We start from the raw sequence: 27,588 nt of genomic DNA on the forward strand, positions 1-27,588 counted from the left end.
CTCACACAAAGGGAAAACTATGTGAGGTGACTGATGTGTTAATCAACTTGAATGAGGGAATTCTTTCAGGGTTTATGTACACCAAATCATCATGTCACACACTTTAAATACACTATAATTTCATTTATCAATTATATCTCACTAAAACTGGAAAAAATAAGAAATTAAAGAACATCTAAATAAATGAAAAGACATCCCATGTTCATGGACTAAAGATTTAATATTTTGAGATGGCAGCACTCCTCAAATTGATCTTTAGAACCAATCAATCCCCAGCTGCCTTTTTTCAGACATGAACACACTAATTCAAAACTTATATGGAATGTCAAGGAATCCTGAATAGCCAAAAGAATCCTGAAGAAGAACAAGGTTTGAGGTCTCACACTTACTGATTTCAATAGTTCCTACAAAGGGACAATAATCAAAACAGTATGGTACTTACATAAGCACACAGATACATAAATCAAGGGAACAGAATTAGGAGTCTATAAATAAACATAAATTATTTATATACTGAAAATAAACTGATTTTCAGTAAGGGGGCCAAGTTCACTCAATATGGAAATAACAGTCTTTCAAACAAATAGTGCTTAAGCAACTTGCAAAAGGATAAAATTGAACCCTTGCCTGTACCACATACAAACACTAATTCAAAATGGATCAAATAGCCAAAAGTAAGAGCTAAAACAATAAACTCTTAGAAGAAAATACTGGAGTAAATCTTCATAACCTCGATGTAGCAATGCATTCTTAGGACACCAAATAAAAATGTAGGTAAGTTTGGCTTCATCAAAATCAAAACCTTTTGAGTATTGAAGGACACAAAAAAACAACTCATGAATGGAATAAAATATTTTCAAATTATATATCTGGTAAGGGTTTCATATACTGAATATATAAAAACCATTCTTACAACTCAACAACAAAATGACAAACCAATTCATTAATGAGCAAAGGATCTAAAAAGACATTTCTCCAAAGAAATTACACAAATGGACAAGAAGAACATAAAAAGATGCTCAACATCACTAGTCATTAGGGAAATACAAATCGAAATTATAGTGAGATACCACTTACGCACTAGAATGGTTATAATAGAAAACAAAACAATAACTTTTTTTAATGGCAAAAAACAACTGTTGGCAATAACTTGGAAAACTGGAACCCTAAAACACAGCTGGTAGGAATGTAAAATGGTATAGCTGCTGTAAAAAAGTCTGGCAGTTCCTGAAAAAGTTAAGCATATAGTTACCTATGACCCTGCAATTCCACTCCTAGGTATATACCCAACGGAACAGAAAACATGCCCATGCAAAAACATGTATACTAAAGTTCATAGCAGCATTACTGGTGATAGTCAAAAAGTAGAAACCCATAAGTTAATCAACTGATGAAATGATAAACAAGTGTGGTATATCCAAAAGAAGAATGAAGTATGTAACAACACTCAAGTGCCTTGAAACTATTATGCTAAGTAAAAGAAGCCAAACACAAAAGGCAACATATTTTATGATTCTATTTATGTGAAATACCCAGAATTGGCAAATCCACAGAGATAGATCAGTGGTAGCCAGGGAGTGGAGATAAGAGGCAATAATAGCAAGTGACTGTTCAGTGAGTACAGGATTTATTTTAAGGATGATAAAAAATGCTCTAAATAAAACAAAACCAAACAAAAATGTTCTGGAATTAGGTAGTGGTAATGGTGGCACAACCCTGTGAATGTAACAAAACCACGGAGTTCTAATACATTAAACGGTAGAGATGAAAAATTAATAAAAAGTAAAATAAAATAAAATGGTAGAAATCATTTTTTTCCTCAGTGTAAAAAAAGAAAAACCCCATGAGATGGCTAAGAGGATATTCCTACATTATAGCTGAGATTTGCAAAGGTCAACTCATTTCCCTAAATTCAAATTAAAACCAAAGCTGGGGCACCTCCCAAAACCTTATGCTATTTTTTTTTTTTTTTTTTTTTTTTACACATTTATGTATTTATGGGACCCTCAGGAGGCACAATCCGCTAAGCTTTGGACTTTTGGCTTCCCCTCAGGTCATGATCTCAGGATCCTGAGATGGCGCTCAACAGGAAATATTCCCAAGTTTCTCTCTCCCTCTCTCTCGCTCCCTCTCAAATAAATAAATCTTTTAAGAAAAGATTGCTTTCTTTTAGAGATAGAGAATGCGCCTGCACACACAGCGGGGGCAGGGCCAAGGGAGAGAGAGAATCCCAAGCTGACTCCTCGCTAAGGTTGGAGCCCCAGGGGGGCTCAATCTCACAACCCCCAGACCACAACCAGGAGGAAACCAAGACTAAGCGGCTCAACCGACTGAGCCACCCTGTTGTTCGCCAAAACCTTCTAACCACTAAGCTACAACCAACATAAAAAATTAAAACCGTTAGGGGCGCCTGGGTGGCTCAGTGGGTTAAAGTCTCTGCCTTTGGCTCAGGTCATGATCCCAGGGTCCTAGGATCGAGCCCCACATCTGGCTCTCTGCTCCTCGGAGAGCCTGCTTCCTCCTCTCTCTGTCTGCCTCCCTGCCTACCTGTGATCTGTCTCTCTCTGTCAAATAAATAAGTAAAATCTTAAAAAAAAAAAAAAATTAAAACCGTTAAAGTTCAACCCTAAGTCTCCAGTGGGTTTTGGTGTTTGTATTTGTTTTGGGGGAGTGTGGAGGTACGGATTTGGGGGTGCTAGTGTGGACAGCAGGGTTGGCTTATGGGGGAGTTCGGGGAGCACCCTCTGCCTCAGCCCGAGCACTTGGGGAGGACAAGCCAGGACTGGGATGCACCGGGGCGGAGAGATTCCAACACTCACCACACAAGCCTCGAAACAGGCCCCCCCTGCGCCTTCCAGTGCACCTCTGCTGCTCAAGTGTGAGCGCTTGGTCCTCAGACACCACCACCCAACGCCTTCTGCAACCTCCCCACAGCAGGTTATCGCCTCGGTGTCTTGCGACCTCTCAAAGGTGCGCTAGCGCACGCGCCGGCGGAAGCACACAGAGCGCGCCGTCTGCGCTCCACGCCGCGCCTGCGCCCACGTGCCCAAGAGCCTGAGTCCTGGGCCTGTCCCTTCTGACCACCCATCCAACCCGCAGAAGGCCAACCCCGCCTCCGGATTTCCCATCACTCTTGCACTGCTTCCTCCTTCCCGCCCACCCCGCAGTTTGACAACTCTCTGCAGAGATTAGGAAAGTCGTAAGATGCTCGCCTTGGCTGCCGACAGAAGGGGACGCCAACTCAGTATTGGAGATAATTTTTTTAATTAATTTTTAATTTCCAAATAAAAAAATTAAATATAAAAGTGCCATGAAAGGTGCACCCGGGTGGCTCAGTGGGTTAAAAGCCTCCGCCTTCGGCTCAGGTCATGATCCCAGGGTCCTGGGATCGAGCCCCACATCCGGCCCTCTGCTCAGCGGGGAGCCTGCTTCTCCCTCTCTTTCTGCCTACCTCTCTGCCTACTTGTGATCTGTCTGTCAAATAAATAAATAAAATCTTTTAAAAATATTTTTTTAAAAAGTGCCATGAAGTGCTGCATGGGAGGCTAAAGCAAAAGGGAAAAATCAGGAATCCTGATCCTGTTTTTATTTAAAATTTTAATATTGTGTTCGTCATGCATTTTTTTGGTGTTTTAATTTTTTTCAACATTGCATCATTTAGGTTTTTTTTTTTTTAATTATTTATTTGCCAGCGAGAGAGTGTGTGCCCGAGAGAGCGTGTACAAGCAGGGAAGAAGCAGGCAGAGAGGGAGAAGACGACTCCCAGCCCAACAAGGCACCCACTGCGGGACTGGATACCTAGACCTCAGGATCATGACCCCAGCGGAAGGCAGACGCTTAACCAGCTGAGCCTCCCAGGCATCCCTTAAAACAGTTTTTTAAAAATCTTCAGTACTGTGTATTTTGAGTTCTCAATATGTCCCTTTAATTTAGCGCTGAAAGTGATTACCTTAGCAACTGTGTTCTCCTCATCCTAGTGACAGCTCTGCCCTGCTGTCACCTTCAGTATCCTAGTGGCAGAAAATCTAAAGTGCAAGGAGCAGGGTTGCGGGGGCAGGAGGTCGAAGGGGATAGCGGGGAACTTCCGGAATTCCAGAAGCAGGTTTGCCCTGTCCCAAGACAAAGCCTCAGGGAAGGATAGGGAAGGGGGAGTTACACCTGTGACCTATTTACCAGCCCCTACATTACTAGCAAGTTTATTAATATTCATTCTAATAAGTCATTATTACTAAGAATAATCATTTTAATAATAATAAAGTAAAAAAATCAATAACACCAAATAATACTAATATAATACTTGTTAATAAGACACCAACCTGCAAACACAACAAAATTATTTCATTTATGCCTCATGGCAATTCTTGGTTCCAATATTATTAATATTATCTGATTTTACAGTTAAAGAAACAGGGTCAAGGTGGTGAAGTGTCTTGTACCTGCAGAATGCACAAGTGTTAGAAGCAGGATCCAAATCCACACTAGCTAACCTCAGAGCCCTTTCTTGGGAATCACTAATCAAAAAGCTCCTAACCCTCTACCTGCGAGTGATTTGGTGGAGATTTCACCAGAAAAAGCATTAAAATGCCAATAAAAACTTGGAAACAAATTGGGATATGAGGACATCCGTTACAATGCATCACCTCAATGAGTTAAACTAGGAAAACATTATGTAGTTGGTGCTTAAGCAATACACGTTTTAAGTACCCAAGTCCACTTCAGATTCTTTTAATAAATACAGTCCAGTATTGTAAGTGTATTTTCTCTTCCTTATGATTTTCTTACTAACATTTCCTTTCCTCTAGCTGAAGAATACAGTATATAATACAAAATACAAATTATATATTCATCGGTATGTTATGTTATCGGTAAGGCTTCCGGTCAACAGTAGTTATGCTTTTGGGAGTCAAAAGATATGTGCAGACTTTTGAGGGTTTATATTGGTACTCCTAACCACCATGTTGTTCAAGGGTCGATAGTAATTACTTTTATAAATCCCAAAATGTATATAAAACGTGTAGCGGCCATTTCAGATGAAAGCTCTTTCTAAAGTAGGCATAAAAGGGTGTTTATTTCTATGTCACCCAAAAGCATGTTGTATCCCCAACAATCTCAGCCAAGTGATAGGACACCGGTACTTCAGTGACCCTCTCTCTGGAATATTTGGGGCAAGGGGGTGTTTGTTGTACGATTGGATGGTCTACTTTCAGTCCCTACCTGCAAAACCAGTTTCTAATGAAGATTCTGAATCATGCTCTATAATTGGACATCAAACTTGTGCTGGCACCTGGAATTCAGAGCCAACCAGCCTCCCTAAAACCACTGCTGCTACCAGCAGTCTGCGTAGGAGGAAGAAGGCTGCCCTACACTTTTATGAGGACTTCTTCCAAAGGTGATCAAACAAGAACTTCATGTTTGACAACTAAAATTTTACCAAGGACCTGTGTGACCTTACCCAAAGCCACGTAAGGAAGATGATTTTAGATAATTCCCAGACCCTGTCTTTTAAATAGTTATGCATTTATTTTGATGATTAAAACAGCGCATTAAATCGTGTGCTAATTTTGCTCCTACTAAAGCTAAAGAAGGTATTTTAATTTTTAACAAAATATATTAAGTAAATTATAAAAGAGACATCATGAGGTGTTAGAGACTCCACAGAACTTGGCGGTTGGACTTCTGGTATATGTGGTCACCTAAAAATTCCCTTCTACCTGCCAGGTGGTACAACTCCTGATCCCAGCCAGAGATATTGCATTACTTTCATTTTGAAAAGGTTCTGGAGGGGTGCCTGGGTGGCTCAGTCTGTTAAGTGTCTGCCTTCGGCTCAGGAAATATTTTCTAACAGTTCTTCCAGCTCCAAACTTTCAAGGGTTACAAATAGTCGAATATTGCTTAATTCGTGAAACAAGGGATACAAATAGTTATTTAAAGTGTTTTACTAAAACACACAACCTAGTAAATTTATTTTTTTAAAAGATTTTATTTATTTATTTGACAGAGAGAGAGATCACAAGTAGGCAGAGAGGCAGAGAGACAGGAGGAAGTAGGCTCCCTGCTGAGCAGAGAGCCCCATGCGGGGCTCGATCCCAGGACCCTGAGACCATGACCTGAGCTGAAGGCAGAGGCTTAACCCACTGAGCCACCCAGGCGCCCCCCTAGTAGAATTTAAACACCAGAGGAATATAGCTCTAATAGGACATGAGTGAAATTCTTTTATACCTATATATTTCATAGGAAGTTGGAACACTTGGGTGTCTCAGTTGGTTAAGCACCTACATTTGGCTCAGGTCATGGTCCTGGGATGGAACCCCACACTGGCTCCTTGCTCAATGGGAGCTCAGCCTCTGCTTGTGTGTTCTCTCTCTCTTGCACTCTCTCAAATAAATAAATAAAATCTTTAAAAAGAAAAGAAAAAAAAAGTTTCTGGAGCACTGGGACTAGTAACTACTCTGTGTCACTGGCCACAACAGAATTAGTTCAATCATGACCAATTTTCCCAGTGCTACTTTACTGAGGACCTGGGTGATGATACCCAAAGCTTTGTAAGGAAGATGATTTGAGTTAGTGAGTATTTGGTTTTGCTTCTTTTCCCCTCAAGAATAACAGGCCGAACTCTTTATTTTCTTTATACCTCTATATATTTTTTAAAAATTTATGTATTTGCTCGCTTCGGCAGCACATATACTGAAAAATTTATGCATTTGAGAGAGTGTGAGAGAGCACAAGCAGGGGGAGCAGCACACAGAGGGAGAGGCAGAAGCAGGCTCCCCACTCAGCATAGATCCCGATGTGCGGCTTCATCCTAGGGCCCCGGGATCATGACCTGAGCTGAAGGCAGATGCTTAACAGGCTGAGCCACCCAGGCACCGCTATGCTTCTATATTTTTTAAACCCAATGAATATGACATAATAACAGCACAAGTAATGGCCATAAACGTTTCTGTAATTCCAAGACCTGTGCTAAGTATATGACATATAATTTATTGTGCCAAGACCTGTGCTAAGTATATGATATACAATTTATTTCTTTGGTAAATATTTTGAGACTTCCCCCACACACTGTCTTTTATTGCAATGTGACCATTTCCTGAAAAATGCCCTACACAGCTCCCAACCCAAATAGTAGAGGAGTGACAACACAAGCACTCCAACCTCCCGATCTGTCTCCCAGAATACACTTTTGGTCCTCTACCTCATCCCACACATTGGTGCAAGAATCATCTTTTTAAACTGTCGGCTTTTGGGAGTGTGTTATCTCTTTTCAAAGAATCACACTTCTTAGCCTCCTGATTACAAGAAGCTTTCCTAGTTTCATCTTCTGGTGCTCCCCAGACATCAGCTCCCACCCCAATACACACACCCTGTTCCAACCCAGTTCTGTCTGGCAAGACACTGTTTCCAAAGACTAGACAATATTCCTTCCACCCATGGGCTTCCCCTAGCCTGAAGTGCCCCCTTTCTCTCCTTCTGCCAGTGTAGCTTAACCGTTAGGAGTAGAGTTCTGGAGACTGACAGATCCCAACTGATCTAATCCCTACTGATATCTTGGGTGACCTTGGACAAAGCCCTTCACCTCTCAGAGCCTCAAATACACAGCAAGCTAAAAACTGAAAAGAAATGATTTTTTTTTAAATAACCATCTCCTTTGATCTAAGATCTCCTAGCAGCAGATAATAATTTAAGAAAAAGAGAGCCTCACCACCTTTTGCCCTCCATCTCCCCTGCCTCCTCTTTCCCGGAGGGGACGACTGGTGGGGGTGGAGGTGGAGGGGTGGGGGGGGGGGTGCCTAAGCCCTTTGCAAGTAACGTGACTACAGCTAATCACAGGAATTGTGAAAGCGGACCCAAGAATACTAACTACCAACCCACCGCCTGAACTGCGATCCTGGGGAATCCGTAGCTGGAGGGGACCCAGCTCAACCAACCGAGGCCGGCGCGGGTTGGGGGGGGCCGGGGGGACGTGGGCGGAGACCAGCATTGCTCCGCCCCTGAAGCTGGGCGGTGACCAGTAGGCGGCACCACCGCGCGGTGCGCTCATATAGGGCGCAGCCCCTGGGAGCACCGAGCGCTTTGCCCTAGCTGAAATTAGGAGGTCGGTGGCAAGATGAGCCGGGCACCAGCGTTCTTGAGCGCAGACGAGGTGCAAAAGCACCTCCGCAGCTCCAGCCTCCTCATCCCGCCGCTGGAGGCGGCTCTGGCCAACTTCTCCAGCGGCCCCGACGGAGGAGTTATGCAGCCGGTGCGCACCGTGGTGCCGGTGGCCAAGCACAGGGGGTGAGTGAGGAAGGCGGGGCCTAGGGGCTGGAGAAACTGGAAAGGTGGAACGGGAGGCATGCTAAGGGAGCAGCGGGAGAAAGAAAGAGAGGGCTTGCCTAATCATTGCTGGTAACAGCTGCCACCCAATATTGGCGCTAGCCACCGGTCAAGTGGTCGCTTTACAGGGATTTATCTTGTTAATTTCAACACATTATCCATATAGGTAGGTACTGATAATATTTTACTGATGGGGACAATTGAGACTCAGAGAGGTGACGTGACTTACCCAAGGTGACATAGGTAGTTAGTGGCGGAACTGGAATGGTTTTTCTCATCCAGATGGCTCTGTACTGTTGAATGTACTCTGTGTACTGCCTAAAGGCAGGACAGAGGAATGGGGGCAACGGAGGACAGTAGGGCAGTGACTGAGGAATGACAAAGGAAGGTATATGGGGACTTGATAGGACACCCCAGTCTTGGTAAAAAGGGATTGAAGCTACTCACTCCCTCTCTCTTTGTAGTTTCCTGGGGGTCATGCCCGCCTACAGTGCTGCAGAGGATGCCCTGACCACCAAGCTGGTCACCTTCTACGAGGGCCACAGCACCTCCTCCACGGTCCCCTCCCACCAGGCCACGGTGCTGCTCTTTGAGCCCAGCAATGGCTCCCTTCTGGCGGTGAGCAAACTCCCTGCCCTGGGGTGAGGTAGGGCGCCTGGGCCCAGTGCTAGCCTCCGAAATTAGTTCTCTGAGTGAGCTGTGGGGAGTTTTGATCGTGACCACACATGCCCCTGTCTGAGCGATGATGATGTCTCTGGATACTAGCCACGGTGAAGATTACCTGTGACCGTGTGTCTGTTTCTAGGCCTGCCTGAAGGTGCATATAGCCCAGCACCAGAGCCCACTGTTGCTTCAAGTGCGTGACAGACAGTGTGGAAGTAACAATCTCCTCATTCCTGTAGAAGCTCTTGTCCTATACAAGTTACTCCAATATACAGTTTGATCGTACTGAGTAGCCAAGGAAACATTTATTTAGTGAACCTCTGTAATGTGGAAGAAAACCAGTGTCCTAAATCCTGGGGAGTCTTTCCTGAGAGATACACAGTAGCCTGTTTTAACATTTCATGACAGCATCAAAATAGAGCAGTAGGCCTTTTACTGAGCACTTTGTATTGGCTAGGCATGGTTTTGAACGCTTTACCTGTATTAATTCCCTCAATACTTAGAACCACTCTGAGGTAAGTAGTAGTATTTGCCCCCATTTTACAGATGAGGAAACTGAGTCATAGAGCAACGATGCCCATCTTACCCAGGTTTACATAACTATACTTCAGACCTATTCAGTGTAAGTCCATGGTCCATATCCTCTGGAGACTGTGTCTCCTGCCTTTCTAACTGCCATTTACTGAGAGCTTAACCATGTGCTAAGGAAGAGAAATTGATCTCAGTTATGACAATATTCCTCAATGGGAGGGGGTTTTATTAAAAATAAATAAAAATAATAAATAAATAAATAAAAATAAAATAAAGATTTTATTTATTTATTTGGCTGAGAGACAGATCACAAGTAGGCAGAGAGGCAGGCAGAGAGAGAGGGGGAAGCAGGCTCCCTGCTGAGCAGAGAGCCCAATGCAGGGTTCGATCCCAGGACCCTGACACCATGACCTGAGCCGAAGGCAGAGGCTTAACCCACTGAGCCACCCAGGTACCTGTTAATGATATATTCCTTATTAAATGGAGCGCTGTCACAAGATGCCTTCTCCCAGTGACTTAATATGTGGAGTTTTTTTTTTTTTTTTGAAAGATTCTATTTATTTATTTGACAGAGAGAAATCACAAGTAGGCAGAGGCAGGCTGACAGAGGGGGAAGCAGGCTTCCTGCTGAGCAGAGAGCTCAATGCAGGGCTCGATTACAGGACCCTGAGATCATGACCTGAGCCAAAGGCAGACGCTTAGCCATCTGAGCCACCCAGGAGGCCCGGGAGTTTTGTTTTGTTTTGTTTTTACCATCTTAGTAATTTTTTTTTATTTCTTATTTTTTCTATAAACATATAATGTATTTTTATCCCCAGGGGTACAGGTCTGTGAATCGCCAGGTTTACACACTTCACAGCACTCACCATAGCACATACCCTCCCCAATGTCCATCACCCCCCGCCCCCTCCCCCAACCCCACCTCTCCCCAGCAACCCCCAGTTTGTTTTGTGAGATTAAGAGTCTCTTATAGTTTGTCTCACTCCCAATCCCATCTTGTTTCATTTATTCTTCTCCTATCCGCCTAACCCCCATATTGCATCTCCACATCCTCATATCAGGGAGATCATATGATAGTTGTCTTTCTCCTATTGACTTATTTCACTAAGCACGATACCCTCTAGTTCCATCCACGTTGTCGCAAATGGCAAGATTTCATTTCTTTTGATGGCTGCATAGTATTCCATTGTGTATATATACCACATCTTCTTTATCCATTCATCTGTTGATGGACATCTAGTTTCTTTCCATAGTTTGGCTATTGTAGACATTGCTGCTATAAACATTCGGGAGCACGTGCCCCTTCGGATCACTACGTTCGTATCTTTGGGGTAAATACCCAGTAGTGCAATTGCTGGGTCATAGGGTAGTTCTATATTCAACATTTTGAGGAACCTCCATGCTATTTTCCAGAGTGGTTGCATCAGCTTGCATTCCCAGGCCCGGGAGTTTTTAATTTACATCCCCCGCCCCCCACCACAATTTCTGTTGGAGTCCCTGAGGCTCAAAGTAGTTGAGCCACTGTGCTTGAGGTCACACAGCTGGTTTGTGAAAGGCCCAGGGAATCGTTGCTAGACCTGTATGATGATGGGACTTGTACTCTGTACTCATGTGCTCTGTGCCCTCTACCCTGCAAGCTGGCTCTGAGACCAGGCAGTTGAGTTGTTAGCAGGAACAATCTCCTTTATTCCGCCCAAACCTCCTCTGGATCTTAAATCCTCCTCCCCTGAATTTCAGGCTCCCTGAGTACAGGAACCTGGCTGTACATTACTCCTCTGGAAAGACTAGCTCTTCCCAACCTACACTCATTCAAAGGAGATGACATTCATACTACCTGCCAGTGGTGGTTCCCTAGCAAAGTGGAACCACCTCAGGCTTTTAATGAAATGACAAAACCTTAGATCCTTCCTGAATCTGCTCAGTAGTAAGTGGTTCACTTCCTTGTCTGTAAATACGAGAACACTGGTACTACCTGGTAAATTTCAACCAAGATGGCTAACTTAAAAACAGGAGGATAGTGCAAGGATGGTGATTATTCAGAATCACCTGGGGAGCTTTTGAAAACAAGAAAGTCTGTGTCCCTCCCTTAGAGATACAGAGTAGTTAATGTGTCTGGGCCTCTGTAACTTCACAAAGCTCCCCACATGTGTGGCAGGAGTGGAGAGTCCCTGAGACAGAATTTCATGGCCCTTGAACAGAGGTCAGGTGACTTACTCTAATTCCTCAAATTCCTTCTTCACTTGATGCTTTGAGAAACCCAGGGCAAGAAAAGAAAATGGGCAATTCTTGAAGGCTCATCATGTATGAGATGCTCACATTTCTGCGACTGCTTTTAAGCCTCATAAAAATCCTCTGAATGGTTGGCATTATTTCTTTGTTTTTGCAGGTGAGGAAAACAGTCCTTAGCGAGTAAGATATTTCTTCAAAGTTGCATTTCTCATTAAGTGGAAGAATTTGATCCAGATCTGATAGCAAGCCTGTGCTTCTCTGTAGGATAGTATGATGCTTCCTAGGGCTGCTCATTTTGAGCTGCTTCTCTCTGCTTTAAGTTCTGGTGAGGAGTGCCCCTGGCTCACTGTCTCTCCTTTCCTCCAAGGTCATGGATGGAAACATCATAACTGCAAAGAGAACAGCTGCAGTTTCTGCCATTGCCACCAAGGTAAGACTAGTGCCAGACTGTACTGTTAAGGTTTGCTGGAGAGTCAGATTGGGTGTCTCCAGCTTGAAAGCCTAAGGGAGATGTGAGGGACTTATTTTGGTTTTCCTCTGGACATAGCTGGAACTCCAAATGCCAAGTATGGGACATCAGGTGCACACAGTGATTCACAAAATTATTAGCTACCATTTAATGAGCACTGCTGGATTCTAGGCACTCTACATACATTATTCCCAATCTTCACATCAACCTTGCAAAGTCGATATGATTATCTTCATTTGCCAGGTTTAGTGAATGTGGTTCAGAGAGGTTAGGTGAGTTGCCCAAGATTGCACAGCTACTAAGTGGCAGAGCAAGAATTTAATATTTGACTTTTATGGCTCCCAAGACTGCTTTGTGGCCCCCATCCCACACTGCTCCTGGTGAATCAGTGTGGTTGCCCCACAGGCCAAAGCCACGAAGCCGAGGGGAGCTGGAGAGATCTGAGCAGACTCATGTATTCATTTAGCTAGTACTGTCGGAGATCCTACCATGTCTCGGGCACTGTTCTAAACATCAGGGATATGGCAATGTGCAGAAGAGACACAGTTGGTTAGACAATAAACAAGGTGAAAAGTTCGATTTGCCAAGAAAATAATTAGCGAACAACAAATCCCTTTTGAGTTTAATAATATACTATATTATATACTATACTATATTATATATATAGTATAATATAATATACTAGGAATTGCTTTAAAAAAAAAAAAACCTACTTCCAGCAGAAAACAGTGTGCTGGACAAAATAAAGCAGAATTGAGAATATTCTCAATTGGGAGTGGTGACTTCCCAAATTATCCAGGGAGGACCTCACCCCCCTCCCCCAGAAGGTGACATTTGAGTAGAGACTGAAGGTAGCAAGTGAGTGAAGAGGGGAGGGGGACACTCTCCAGGCAGAAGGGAAAGCAATGATGTTCCCAAGCAGTGTCAGATCATCCTACAAGAAAAACAGTATTTTTAGAGGTTAGGTTAGGGTTAAGAAGAGGAGCCTTGGAAAACCGGGTGTCTTCACATGAAATGGAGAAATACAAGGTCTGCTGACGCTAGTTTGTGACGCCTGAGCATAAAGGAAGTGTGGGATGTGGGGAGCAGCAGACACCAGGTGTTCAGATCGTGAGATGGTTAAGATTTTTTCAACGCAGGATGGGGAGGGAAGAATGTGAGGATTAATCTGGTAACCGTGGAGGAAGGGGGCAGGCTACAGGACACAGCTTGGATGAACTGGTTTTTTGAATTATCTCCAGACCCAACTCAGACCGAAATGATCAAGGGACTCCTTGAGGAACACATGTGTGTTCACTGGTACAATACTGCCTTACATTTGTGTGTGAAGGTCTTGTCAAAATAATTTCCAACCCACTGTCTTGACATATCTTTGGGTTTCTGTGAGGAAAGCGGAGAAGATATTATTGGCCTCATTTGATGTGGGAGGAGATGGAGGCTAGGGCTTCCTGATGCCGCGTAGCTGCGGGGTCTTCTGAGGCCACCTTGTCTTCTTGGCCCAGGTCTGCGGTTTTCATCCCAAACTATGCAGCAGCATCACCTGGGGAATATTTTTAAAAATTCAGATCCCCGGGAGCCTGGGTGGCGTAGTGGGCTAAGCCTCTGCCTTTCGCTCAGGTCGTGATCTCAGGGTCCTGGGATCGAGCCCCGCATCGGGCTCTCTGCTCAGCAGGGAGTCTGCTTATCCCCCCCAACCCCCACCCCCGCCTGCCTCTCTGCCTACTTGTGACCTCTCTGTGTCAAATAAATAAATAAAATCTTAAAAAAAAAAAAAATCAGATTCCCCAAACCACAGATCTGAAATCACTAAGAGTGGGGCCCAAGAAAATAGTTATTTTTTTCAATAGTCTCAGGTTAATTCTGATGATCAACCAGCTTTGGAAACCAGACTTTTTTTCTTTTTTTGTAAGTTTTTTTATATAATTGAGAGAGAGAGAGCATGAACGAGGTAAGGAGCAATGGGGGAAGCAGGCTCCCTACTGAACAGGGAGCCCAGCATGGGGCTCAATCCCAGGACTCCAGGATCATAACCTGAACCGGAGGCAGATGCTTAACCAACTGAGCCACCCAGGCGCCCTGTGGAAACCAGACTCTTGCAGCATCCAGTTACGCTGTGCTTTTTTGCACTGATAAAAATCTGCACTCCCACAAGAGTTGAGAATCATCGAGTTGATGCTCAGAACTTAGGCTGAAATGTCACAGCTTTATGCCCAGGGGTACAGATGGGTTATTTCAATAAGGAACAAAGGGTCTATTATACTTTTTGCCCTGGAACAGAGAATGTTTTCTTTTCTACTTCTCTTTCATTTAGGGCTTTCGGGAGGAGGATGAGATGTATGGGAAGTTTTCGGACCTGACAGTCACTGTAAATTCTTTGCATGTGGGTTGCATGTAACCTGAGTTGAGTACTCTGACATGCTTTCTCAAAATGACAGTATATATCAGGGTTTATCCCTGGCATGCATCTATTCAACAAATATTTGAGTACCCACCAGGGTCCAGGCCCAGTGCTCAGCATAGAGCATAGAATGGTGAGCTAAACAGTACCTGCCATCATGGAACACAGAGTCCATTTGGGGAAACAGATATTAACCCAAAGATCATACCAACAAATGTAAAATCACAACCCTGACAAATACATTGAATGCAAGAGAAGAAATGCTGTGAGAGGGTATAACAGAGGGTCTGTCAAATTTGGGAAGGCTTTTCCTGTATAAAGGATATCTGAACAGAAATTTGAAGTTCAGTAGGAATTACTCCTAAGGGACAGAAAGAAAAGTATTCCATGAAGAGGAAAATCTGTGCAAAGGCCCTGTGGTTGATGCAAGCACATGTGCTTGGAAGTCTGCAAAGAAGCTGGTATGGCTGAAGGAAAGGAAGTGCAGGGGAGCCTGTCTTAGGTCGGGGCTGGAGAGATGGCAAGGCTAGACGGACACAATACTATTCATTAGCAGATGCCGATGAAACACACACTTTCAAACTCTACCATAAGAAACCTACCAGATTCATATATGTGTTTTTTATTAATCTGCATGCTATGGTAAAAGAATGAAGTGCCACTAGTTCTCTTCTTTTTTTTTTTAAATAAATCTTACAAAAGTTATACTATTTAGGGAAAGGGATGTCAATTGTAACATTATTACCAAGGCAACAAATTATCAAGACAACAATCAGAATTAAAGATTTAGTTTCAGAAGTTTTTTTTTTTACAGGACACTACAACAATTTCTGAAACCCACGCATACTTCTTAGAATAGATTCATATTAACTGAGAACAGAAAAAATGATTGATTTAGTTAAGGAAAAATCAGCTAATTCTCCTCGTTGCATAAGAGCATAAGATTGAGGGGTTCTGTGGATATTGTAATTCTAAAAACATTTCAAATCAGATACTTTGAACGCTATTTTGTGGCACAAAATGGTATCTCCCCTTCTGCAGATATAGGAGAGATGAACATCTGCTCGTATTTCTGAGACTCCGTTTTGCTAGTAATTAATAATTCAAGAGCCTTTCGCTTTTAAGATTACATTCCAGAAATGCTATAATTAACGTTGTAAGAAAGAGCAGGCCCAAGGAACTAAAATTTTACTACATGAGATGGAGAAACGGCGAAAGAGGGTCTTGCTTAATATGGATGGTTTGAGGAGCAAGTGATATCCTCTATGCCAGTAGTTCTCAACACAAAATGATTTTGCCTCTGGCCCCAAGGACATTGAGGGGTGGGAGACATTTTTGGTTGTCACAACTAAGGGAGGTAGGGGATACTGCATCTAATGCATAGTCAGGGAAGCTGCTGAACAACCTGTAAAGCATGGGACAACCCAGCCCCCCACCCCAGCCAGCGGGGAATTGTCCAGCCTAAATGTCAGTAGTGCTGAGGTTTAACAACCTCACTTGATTTCTTTTTTTTTTTTAATTTTATTTATTTATTTATTTGACAGAGAGAGATCACAAGTAGACAGAGAGGCAGGCAGAGAGAGAGAGAGAGGGAAGCAGGCTCGCTGCTGAGCAGAGAGCCCGATGCGGGACTCGATCCCAGGACCCTGAGATCATGACCTGAGCGGAAGGCAGCGGCTTAACCCACTGAGCCACCCAGGCGCCCCAAACCTCACTTGATTTCTTATGCATAGTTGTAGGTATGTGCTAAATCTGTGCACGTAAGACCGTTTCTGTCCTCATGGGCTCACGGACCAGGACAAGAAAATGACTCTGTAAACAAATAAGCATTGTGAAGTGGTAACTTCTCCCAGGGAGGTCAGAATGACTTCACTGCAGAGGTGACACTTGGTGGGAGGTATCCTAAACCCCCTCCCAAACACGGACACACATACATCCAGAGCATGTGCCACAGGGCTGGCTCTACCTGGAGGCTGAGTCGTGGATTCTAGGTAGCTCTTCGAAGTAACTCGGGGCTCTGAGAAGTGGGCGTGGCTTCCCATGTCCCCAAGACAGGGCAGCCCAGGAGAACAAATGTGGGTTTTGGAGAATCAAAGATGTGGTTTTGGAGCCTCAGGGTGCCATTTCATAGTTGTAGGACTCTGAGCAAGTTCCTTAACCTCTCCACACCCCGATTTCTTTATCTGGAAGAGGAAGATAAAAGTAGGAGTGCCTAGCTCATGGGGTCCTTGGCTGGACTAAATGAGGTCAGGAGGATAAAGCATTGGTGTATACTGGGTGCTCAGTGAAGGCTCCTTCCTCCTCTCCACACTCCACAGAGGGGAAACTGACACACAAAATGCCATCTCCTTCATTGCCCAAGAGCTAGTGAGGGGGAAGATGATAGGGCAGAAGGCACCTGATGTTCAAACTGTATCTGTTCTTCCTCTGGCTGCTGTTTCTCCCTTGACCTTCACTTTGTTTCTCTCCCATAGTTTTTGAAACCACCAAGCAGTGAAGTGCTGTGCATCCTTGGGGCTGGAGTCCAGGCCTACAGCCACTACGAGGTCTTCACAGAGCAGTTCTCCTTTAAGGAGGTAAGTCCAGGAAGCTTGAGGGAGAAGAGGGGAGGGAGCAGTTGGGGCCTTTCTCTCTACTCCTTCACTGCGACCTGGGCTATTCTGGAGTAGGTCAAGCGTCTGATTTCTTTTAATGACTTGCCCAGAAGTCCCGTTGGAGGCAAAGAGACCTGAATCACCTGTCTCCAGTTTCCCATTCCTAGGATATGCCAGAGGACGCAGCAAGCCCACCTGGTTAAAAGATTGTGTTATATCCATTGTATACATTCAGTTTTCCTTTCTGTCCCTCTCTGTGCTTCTCTAAGGAGACTCTGGGAGTTTTTAGGTATTCATGGGTATGGACACACAAACTGGGAACGAGGCCTGGAGGGCAAGAGACCACAGCACCCTGCCTCCATAGTCCCAGTGCTGGTCTGCCTTTGTCCCAGTCATGCCTCCCACTTCTTATGGGAACATTTTATGCTTTTATTTTTTGCACATGTGTGAGAGGGGTAGGGCAGATTTAAAATATGGCATTTAAAAATTTTTTTTATTTCTTAAGATTTTATTTATTTGAGAAAGCGAGTGAGCACAGATAGGAGGAGGGGCAGATGAAGAGGGAGAAGCAGACACTCCACTGAGCAAGGACTCCCCAAGCAGGACTCCATCCCAGAATCCTGGAATCAGGACCTGAGCCAAAGGCAGATGCTTAACAGATTGAGCCACCCAGGTGCCCCAATACGACATTTTAAAAAATGACTTATCTACTCATTTGATAGAGAGAGAGAGAAAAAACATGGGAGAGGGAGGGACAAAGGGAGAGAGCGAATCAAGCAAGCAGACTCCCCACTGAGCAAGGATTCCCTAGGCAGGGCTTGATCCCACAACCCTGAGATCATGACCTGAGCTGAAATCAAGAGTCGGCCACTCAATGGATTGAGCCACCCAGGCATTTCTTAAAATATGACTTTTTTTTTAAGATTTTATTTATTTATTTGACAGAGAGAGATCACAAGTAGGCAGAGAGGCAGGCAGAGAGAGGTGGAAGCAGGCTCCCTGCTGAGCAGAGAGCCCGATGCGGGGCTCGATCCCAGGACCTGAAATCATGACTTGAGCCGAAGGCAGAGGCTTTAACCCACTGAGCCACCCAGATGCCCCAAAATATGACTTTTTAATGATAAAAATAATACCCCTGCTTTGGCAAATATCGACTGTAAGGAAGAACAAAGAAAAATGCCTTTTATTTGTTTTCAAAGATAAGCAGTTACCACTTTCAAATCCTCTCTTTATTTTTCATAAAGTAGCGTCCATCACGTTAGATATACCCAGTTGTAAATCCTGTCTTTTCATGAAATGTGCTAACATCATCACTTTGTAGGTTACCCATTTTTTATATCCAATTGCATTGCATCATTTTTTATCACAAGGTATGCTATGGGTAACCATTCTTCTTTGATAGGGTATACTGTATTCTTTTTTACCTTGGTTGATGAACTTAGGCATAACATTTACTTCTGTATTTCTTGCCTTTCCTTATGGGGGATTCTTTTTTTTTTTTTTTTTCTGGGGTGGGGAATTCTTTAGGCCTTGTTTTCTGTTGAGGGTTGACAACCCCCACTCCTCGCTTGGAAGTCCGCTAAACAAGCCGGCAAGTCCCCACCACCTGGTGAGGCGAATGACCCAGCTCCTACCAGCATCTGCCAGGACTGTAACTAGCCACTACTCCTGACATTTTCATCCCCTGCACTCCTCACTGCTCAAACCCTTCTTGTTTTCAACCCCCCTACATTCCCTTCAGAGATCAAGTTATTCCACACACGGTGCTGTCCTAGAAGCCCACATCTGCTCTGACTCCTTTACAGTCTCAAACACAAGGTGGGAATTGGATGCTGACCATGCCCAGTTATCATGTGCGTTTTGTAGACCTGAAAACTTAGGCTGCATGAGGTTGAGTCATTTCAGGAGTGAGCAGTATGGGACAGAGTGAGGATTGATTCCAAGCCTTCCTAGCTCCAGAATTTGCTCCGCTAATTATTAGGTTATGTATTAGCTATTAAGCTACAGAGGCTGGGTATCCCTGGCTAGAATTGAAAGACTGTCCCTGCTTCTTGCAAGAAGAAAGGAGTAGAGAAAGGTCATTTTCAAATATTTGGTCAGGTGTCTGCTGCAATCAATGCTGTGCCCTTGATCAAATGTTCTTTCTCCATAGGAGATGATTTAAATAACCAAAGCCCTTACCCTAGAGAGGCTCATCTTTCCCTTGGTACTCCTGGGCTGGATGAAACTTAAACAGCCAAACAATCATGACACCGGTGTCCCTCTTGTTACCCCCCAACGAAGGTGAGGATATGGAACCGCACCAAAGAAAATGCAGAGAAGTTTGCAGACACGGTTCAAGGAGAGGTCGAGGTCTGTTCATCGGTCCAGGAGGCTGTGACAGGAGCGGATGTGATCATCACAGTCACCATGGCAACAGAGCCCATTTTGTTTGGTGAATGGGTGAAGCCCGGGGCTCACATCAATGGTAAGTAGAATGGCTCCGTGAGCATGGGTAGATGGTGGCCAGAGTGTCCCTGCATTTGCAGAGCTCTCTTACTCGTTCAGAATGACCAAGCCTTTTAAGGTCTTCAGAAACATGTGAGCCCCGAAAAACAATATTCACTCAAAAATACGAAACAAAAGTCACAGGCCTGAAACTTATAACAAATTTAATTAAAGTTCTATAAAAGGTAACATTATGGCAGGTGGTCAGGCACCGCTAAGTTCATGAATGTAATGAAATTTAAATCACAAAAGCCACAAGAGTCATTCTTTCTTAACAATACTTAGAATTACCCCCGCCCGCCCCCAAAAAGTTTCTTTTACTACAGACAAAAGACATTCCTTGTGACTTGTGGTTGCTCACTAGCATGTGTGCTGGAATGGGTGGGACTCCAAACATAAGAGTTCCTGGGGCTTCTGAAGTTTCTCAAATGGCTCTGGAGGTCCTAGCAAGAACTGGGCTCATTGGACACTTATTATTGTAGGTGCTTTTCTAAATTCTTTATTTGTATTCTATCATTCAGTCCTTGCAATAATCTTCTGAAGTAGGAGCTGTTATTATCACGACCCTCACTTTATAGGTGGGTAAACCAAGGCATGGAGAGATTAAATAACTTGCCCCAAGTCAGAGGTTCTTAGTTGTGGAGCTGGGATTTGAACTGGGGCGATCTACCCTCAGAGCCCAAGCTCTTAAATTACGTTCTATATTATCTTGCAGTAAGAAGACGGGAGTCTGTGCATAGGGAGGCAAATACTAGGGATTTAAACATGTAATTGGTTTTCTGTTTTAGAGACAAGCACATGGTGTGAACTCAGAAGCTGAGATTTCTTTTTTTTTTTTTTTAAGATTTTATTTATTTATTTTGACAGAGAGAGATCACGAGTAGACAGAGAGGCAGGCAGAGAGAGAGGAAAGGAAGCAGGCTCCCTGCCGAGCAGAGAGCCTGATGCGGGGCTCGATCCCAGGACCCTGAGATCATGACCTGAGCCGAAGGCACACGCCTAGCAGACTGAGCCACCCAGACACCCCAGAAGCTGAGATTTCTATATGCACTGGTGGACGAGCAGGCAGGAGCCAAGATTACGCATTCTATCCCTAATGTGTGTTGAGTTCCTACCGTGTGCCAGGCACTGTTCTAGATGCTGGGCAGGCCAGAATAAGCCACACTCAAGGTCACTCCCTTCCCGGCGCTTGCATTCTAGGGAGGGGGAATAGATAACAAACAGATGAAACAAACAGATGAAACAAATAGATGGTTCCAGCTAAAGATTAATTTCTGTGGAGTAGACAGAAGTGTGGCACGTCTGAGGAATGGACCAAAGTGAAGTGAAGGTCTCACACCGTGTGGGACTGGTGTTAGAATGTGGCTTCAGGGAATAAGTAGACAAGAGATGGGTGAATCCTGGCTTTATGGACAGTAGCCCCTTTTCTGGAAGGTCATCGGAAATCACGAGAAACCCATTCTTGGTGATATGGACAAGAGCTGAATCTTCAGCAAGATGGAATTGATTTTTTTTCCCCCAGCCTAAAACAGCATGTACTTATTACCTTGCAGTTTCTGTGGTTTCAGAAGGCTGGGCAGGGGTCAGCTGGGTCCTCTGCTCATGCAAGGGGGAAATCAAGGTGTTGTCCAAGCTTCGGTCTTATCTAGAGGCCAGACCCCTGTTCCAAGCTCAGGTAGGACAAGAGTGCTGGTTTCTTGGGGGCGAATCTCAGCTTCTAGAGGCCGCCCACGTTCCCTGTAATGTGGATGCCCCATTTTCAGTGCCAGCAACAGGGAATCTCTCTCACGCTGTGAATCTCCAGGAAGGGCTGCCTCAGTTGTGAGTCAAGGCATCTCTTCTGCGTCCCCAGCCTAAAGACAAAATTGGTTTGTGTGTTTACAGAGGCATCAGATATACTTCAGAAGAGTATGTTACTAGTGCGGTTGACAGGGAAACACCAGCAACAGATTTTACTTATTTTGCAGCTTGGCTAAGAGATAAGCCCAATTCCACCCTCGTCTGCATTTCGCTCATCCTGTCCCCACACCACTGCCCCCCTCCCCGCGCCGGGGTCTGACCCTCACCCATTCTAGCTTCACTGAAGCAAGGCCAGGGTCCAGTCTAAGTCAGGCCCCTCCCTTTGCTGCCTGGCCCACCTCCATCTGCCCAAGTGGCCTCACACAGCCCTTTGAGAACTCGCCCTGCTCAGAAGAATTGGGGCAGGGGAGGGTTGGGGGTAGGCGCAAGTGCCATGAGAAGGGATGGCTTGAGAAACCAGGGTTTTTCCCACCGGCTTATGATTTATTTACAAGCTTCATTTGGTTCGTGCTTTTGTTCTGTAGAACTCCTCACACAAATGACCTTCAAGGACATTTTTACACCACTCTCGTTGAAAATTAGAGGGAGGGACCACAGCAGGAGTGGGAGCCAGTAGGGAAAACTGGACGCAGTGTGAGAAGACACATAATATGTTGGCGTGAGGCTTTGTAGTGGTTTCCAAAGACTAGTTGGCCATGGGCTGGTTCCAGCCAGCAGATGTGTTTTGTTTGGACCATAGCATGGTCTAAAAATCAAGAAATAACACATGCAAATAGATTTCCTGCTTCTCTTTTAAGAAAAAAGGGGAAAAAAGGAGGAAGGGGAGACTAATGGCAGCCCTGCTTTCTCACATGGCCTCAATTAGCTTAAGCTGAAAGATGCTTGCCCTCTTTACACGGGCCGGCTTTCTTCTGTGAACTTAGGTCCCCACCATGTCCAGTGTGGCCCCTCTGACCAGCCCCGCGGGCATTTGGTGGTGGCCTCTGCATTGTCTTATGTGCCAGGAGGCATGATTCCTTGGATTCATCATTAAACTCCTGGGCTCTCTGCAAAAGACGTGAAATCTCAGGGTCAGGATGGAGCCAGTTTCCTCTTTATCGGGGCTTCTCCGTGACCCTGGTGCTGGGCTCTTTCGTCATAGTTAAGAGAGAGATGGTTAGAGGTGAGGAATGAGAATGATTCAGGAGGAAGCAGATCGGCAGAAGACGGAGGAGCGTGGGGTGTGAATAAGCGGCGGGTGATGTCTCTGTTTCAGGGTTTTTGTCCAGAAGTCGCTGCCCCGGATAAACGGAAGAGGCGTGGAATGCACGGCTCCCTCTGAGTCGTTAGGTGCACTTATCAGAGACAGAACCATGGCAGGCACCTTCACTTCTTTGAACTTCTGTGTGTGCATCTTTTAAGTGAGAATCAGACACGAAGCGTACTTGTGAGGACTATAAATAATATGTGTGAAACATCCCACGGCTAGGAGGCAACCAATAAATGAATGCTAAGTTGCTTCAAAATCTTTTAAGAAAGATCATAATATGAAATGAAAGAAAGAAAGAAAAAAAAAAAAGACAGGCGTTTTTACTGATGAGTGTTCATTCTTGCTGATTGGGAGGGGTTGGCATTGGGAAAGGCGGCACCCCAAATCTGAATGTTCCCATGTGTCCTGGGTCACCTCCTTTCCCCCCACCCTTCTTCTGTTCTTTGACACGTGTAGTGTTCTTTGCCACTGTTTATGGGCTCACGGTCTGTTTTGCTATCTCTTAGCCATCGGAGCCAGCAGACCAGACTGGAGAGAGCTGGATGATGAGCTGATGAAACAGGCTGTGCTTTACGTGGACTCCCATGAGGCTGCCCTGAAAGAGTCCGGAGATGTCCTCTTGTCGGGGGTGAGCCCCTCCTCCTGGGGGGCTGCTGTCCGGCAGGCCTCAGAGGGATCCCGGGATGCCATTAACCTCCCCTTCCATTTGGACTGCTCCAAACCTCAGTCACCCCCACCTCTTTTGGGGGTTGGGGAGGGGGGGGAATTGGCAGCTCCTAAAACATCTCTCAACCCTTTCTAATCCCCTTCTGGGGTAATGTGGCAATTATGGTGTTGACATGTGTTTTCCTGTCCCCTTTGTCTGGAGAGAGCAGCTTGACGGATTTTTTTACGTCAGACTGAATTGTCCTATAAGGCGGTAAGATTGGGAGATAAGTGCCCGGAAACCTTCCCAGTGTGGCCAACAACACAGGACTGGGATTGGCCACTTTCTGGCCTCATTCTTTTGTAAACAGAGCATAGGAGTAAGACGAGGGCTGCCGAAATGAGTGTTCAGATAAGAACATGCTGATTTCCTCACGGACACACTGTCTTGGCCAGACATTCCCCCAGCCACAAACTTAAATCTCTACATTCATCGCAAAGATAGATGCTACGCAAATAGCATATTTATATATATATTTAAAAATATATACTTAAATATATTGAAATGTTATTCATATATATTAAGTATATATTTATATATTTATTATTTTAATATATTTAAATATTTAAATATATTATTTAAATGTATACATTTATATTTATTTTTTAATATTAAATATATATTTATTATTTTTTAAAATAAGCACACATATCCTTATTTATGATACATGCTTATTTTTTTAATGGGGAAAGACAGTTTACATATGGTCTTTTTGTCAAGTTTCTCCCTTACCCAGTGGTGGCTGCCCTCCCTGTCCTCCTTCAGAATGTGGCTGGAATGGACGTTGGCTCCATGGCCTATAGGTCAGTGTGTGTTTGTTTCCTAGGCTGAGATCTTTGCTGAGCTGGGAGAAGTGGTGAAGGGAGTGAAGCCAGCACTCTGTGACAAGACCACGGTGTTCAAGTCTTTGGGTAAGGACTCTAGCTCCCAGGGCATATATCCAACCAGAGCACAAGGCAGATTTGCGCACTGGTGGAAAGCGGAATGAGTTACCTGACTCCACAGCTGAGTTATAAAATCCGTCACTTGGGTCAATTATTTACATGTCTTAGAATAGCAGGTAAGCCCGTGAACTCTGAAACTGGGTGGTCCTGGGCTGGCTTCCCTTTTCTGCCACTCCCTGGACATGCGTCCTTGGGCAAGGGACCTCACCTCACCTGTCTGAGCCACGGTTTCGTCACTGCTTGTTACCTCTAGTGTTTATGAGAATTCCGTGATGGGTATGTACAACGATTTGCACACAGCAAGTGTCAGCAGTAAATCATTTAGACTTAGATCTAAATGAAAGTCAGAAGAATCAAATAATTAAATACAGATTTAATTAATTAATTAAATAAATAATTAAAAACAGAGAGGGAGACAAACCATGAGACTCTTAATCATAAGAAACAAACTGAGGGTTGCTGGAGGGGCAGGGGATGGGGAGATGGGGTAACTGGGTGATGGGCCATGAGAGGTATGATGGGCCATAAGGAGGACATGAGAGGTAATGAACACAGGGTGTTATACACAACTGACGAATCACTAAACTCTACTCCTGAAGTTTATAATACACTGGGTGTTAACTACCTTAAATTTAAATAAAACCAAAAAAATAATAATAAAATAGATGAAAGTCAGAAGAAGGTATCCATCAGAGGTGGGGGTGGGAGATAAAGTTGTTACAAGACAGGGACCTTAAGAGAAATCGCAGGGAGACCCACCGGAAGAGACTCACACTGGAAGTATAACCTGAGACCCCTTTTTTCCCTTCCCCTCCTACCTTCCTGCTTGCAGACTGGAGAAGGGCTTCCATGGGGAGCCTTGTTACCACCAGAGTTGTGCAGGCAGAAGCCCAACCAAGGGCAGGCTCCCAGTTGGCTGGTCTGCCCCTCAGCGCAGCAACTCCACCCCACCAGAGCTAAGGAAATGGACACACATAGTAACAGAGCTGATAGTTAGCTGATACACGGAAAATACTGGAAGACTCCCAAATTGGTTGATAAGTAGTTGCTGCCCTGAGCCCCTCAGGGATGCCATCTGCCGTCTCTCAAGATCTCCCCTATTTCCTAGTATCAAGCACCCAAAGCTTTAATGCTTGGCAGAACATTAAGAGTGCTCTGGCCACCTAACGTTCATGCCAGTCAGTCAGCATCCATGCCTTGCCGGCTTTTCATGCACAGAGAGATAGGCAAAGGCAGTATAAACCTTACCTAGTGCCTGGTTCAAAGACATTAGACTGATCCAGTTGTGAAAGAAAGTTCCAGAGTTCAAAGCAGAAGTCAGCAACTCCTTCAAGAGACAATACTACAGAAGTCTGCTCTATCTACCCCTTTTTTTTTTTAAGATTTTATTTATTTATTTGACAGATCACAAGTAGGCAGAGAGGCAGGCAGAGAGAGAGGAGGAAGCAGGCTCCCTGCTGAGCAGAGAGCCCGATGCGGGGCTCGATCCCAGGACCCTGGGATCATGACCTGAGCCCAAGGCAGAGACTTTAACCCACTGAGCCACCCAGGTGCCCCTGCTCTACCCTTTTTGAGCAATGCTTGTTTTCTTGCTTTGGGGATTGATTTATTGGCACATCTTTTCATCTAGCAGGTGCATATTAAACACCTGTTATGTATTAGAATCTGTACTGGGGGCAGGGGTGGCTATGAAAATTAATAAAAATCAGCCCCTGTCCTTTGAGAACATACACCCACTTGAGGTGAAGTTACATATCCAAAATAGCAAGACAAGTGGGGTTGCTGAAGGATGCAGGGATTGGACTAGACCAAGGGTCCACAAACGATAGCCTGGGGGCCATACCAAGCCCATCACCTGTTTTTATCCTGCCTTTAAACTAGGAAGGGTTTCTAATGAAATGACTGGGGAAAAAAAATAAATAAAGGAAGACTATTTTATGACAGATGAAAATTATATGAAATTCAAACTTCAGTGTCCATAAAGAGAATGTTACTGGAACATGGCCAGGCTCATTTGTTTACCTCTCCTGTAGGACTCTTTCTGCAGTACAATGGCAGACTTAATTCCAAGACATCATAGGGCCTGCAAAGCCCACACGTACCATCTGTACCCTTACAGAAAGTTTTCTGGCCCCTGAACTCAACTTTGAAGGATCCTTAAAATGTGTTCAGTGGACACTGCTCACTTAGCATCTTTTCCCTGACCCCCTCCCCCTCCCCCAACCCCCCATCCCCTCACAGACCTCCCAAGCCTAAGCTCACCTCTGGGTATCAGTCCATGTTTCCCCCGACGGGCATTAGTAGCACGGATAATGTATTGGGAAACTGCCAGTCACATGGCCTGGGCTGTGCCAGGAAAAGTTGTTCTGACAATATTTCTGTCCGTTCCAGGAATGGCGGTGGAAGACATGGTTGCAGCCAAGCTAGTGTATGATTCCTGGTCATCTGGTAAATAAAACAAAGGAACTTTCCATTGAGGTAGAAGCTGCGGCTCAAGGGATGTTGTTACCAGCTGTCTTGCGATTTCGAGATCAAATGAAGGAGCCCCATGCCTAGTGAGCTATAGTTTTGAGCTTATCATATCTTTACCTTAAATAACGAGATCCCCATTTGTGTGTGTAGCAAAACTAGGTGGCCATTTCTTCTGTTACACCTGTTGGTAGTAATACTCCCTTTCCCCTATATTTCACTGCATTTTGTAATTCCTTGAAATAAAGCATTTCCAATTCTGCTGTTCTTGCTTTGGTCATTTCTGGGTTTCATGGCAAAGAAAGTGAGGGGAGCATCTGCTTCCATTCACTCCCTGGGGGAGTTTCAATGACTATAATTAAATTTATTTCTATTTTTTAAATTAGCATACAATTCTTGTACCAGTGTGAAGTACACAATTCAGTGCTTTTTAGCATGTTTACAGGGAGCAACCATCAAGACTCTCTAATTCCAGAACATTTCAGCACTCCCAAAAAGAACCCTGGTACTCAATAGCAGTCGCTCCCCTTTGTCCCTTTTTCCCAGCCCCTGCCAACCACTGGTCTACTTTCTATCTTTATGGACTTGCCTCCTCTGGACATTTCACATAAATGGAATCATACATTATGTAGACTTTCATTTCTGGCTTTTTATAATTTAAACCTCAAGAAACAGTGGAGCTTCTATATTGGTCAAGACTCCTTTGGTCACAAGTGGTAGCGACCACAACGCAAAG

General features: G+C 44.5%; 1 protein-coding gene across 1 annotated transcript; it reads left to right on the plus strand.

Annotated features, from left to right (window-relative positions):
* The first annotated feature begins 8,036 nt into the window (after positions 1-8,036).
* On the plus strand, positions 8,037-27,119 carry CRYM (crystallin mu). The gene is made up of 8 exons (XM_045994205.1): positions 8,037-8,274; positions 8,778-8,931; positions 12,104-12,166; positions 17,078-17,179; positions 19,481-19,664; positions 23,240-23,361; positions 24,266-24,350; positions 26,775-27,119. The coding sequence occupies exons 1-8, from the start codon at positions 8,105-8,107 to the stop codon at positions 26,837-26,839; spliced, it is 945 nt and encodes a 314-aa protein (XP_045850161.1). The 5' UTR covers positions 8,037-8,104; the 3' UTR covers positions 26,840-27,119.
* The last annotated feature ends 469 nt before the right edge of the window (positions 27,120-27,588 follow it).

Source organism: Meles meles, chromosome 21 (genome assembly GCF_922984935.1).
Source record: "Meles meles chromosome 21, mMelMel3.1 paternal haplotype, whole genome shotgun sequence".
Taxonomy (NCBI): domain Eukaryota; kingdom Metazoa; phylum Chordata; class Mammalia; order Carnivora; family Mustelidae; genus Meles; species Meles meles.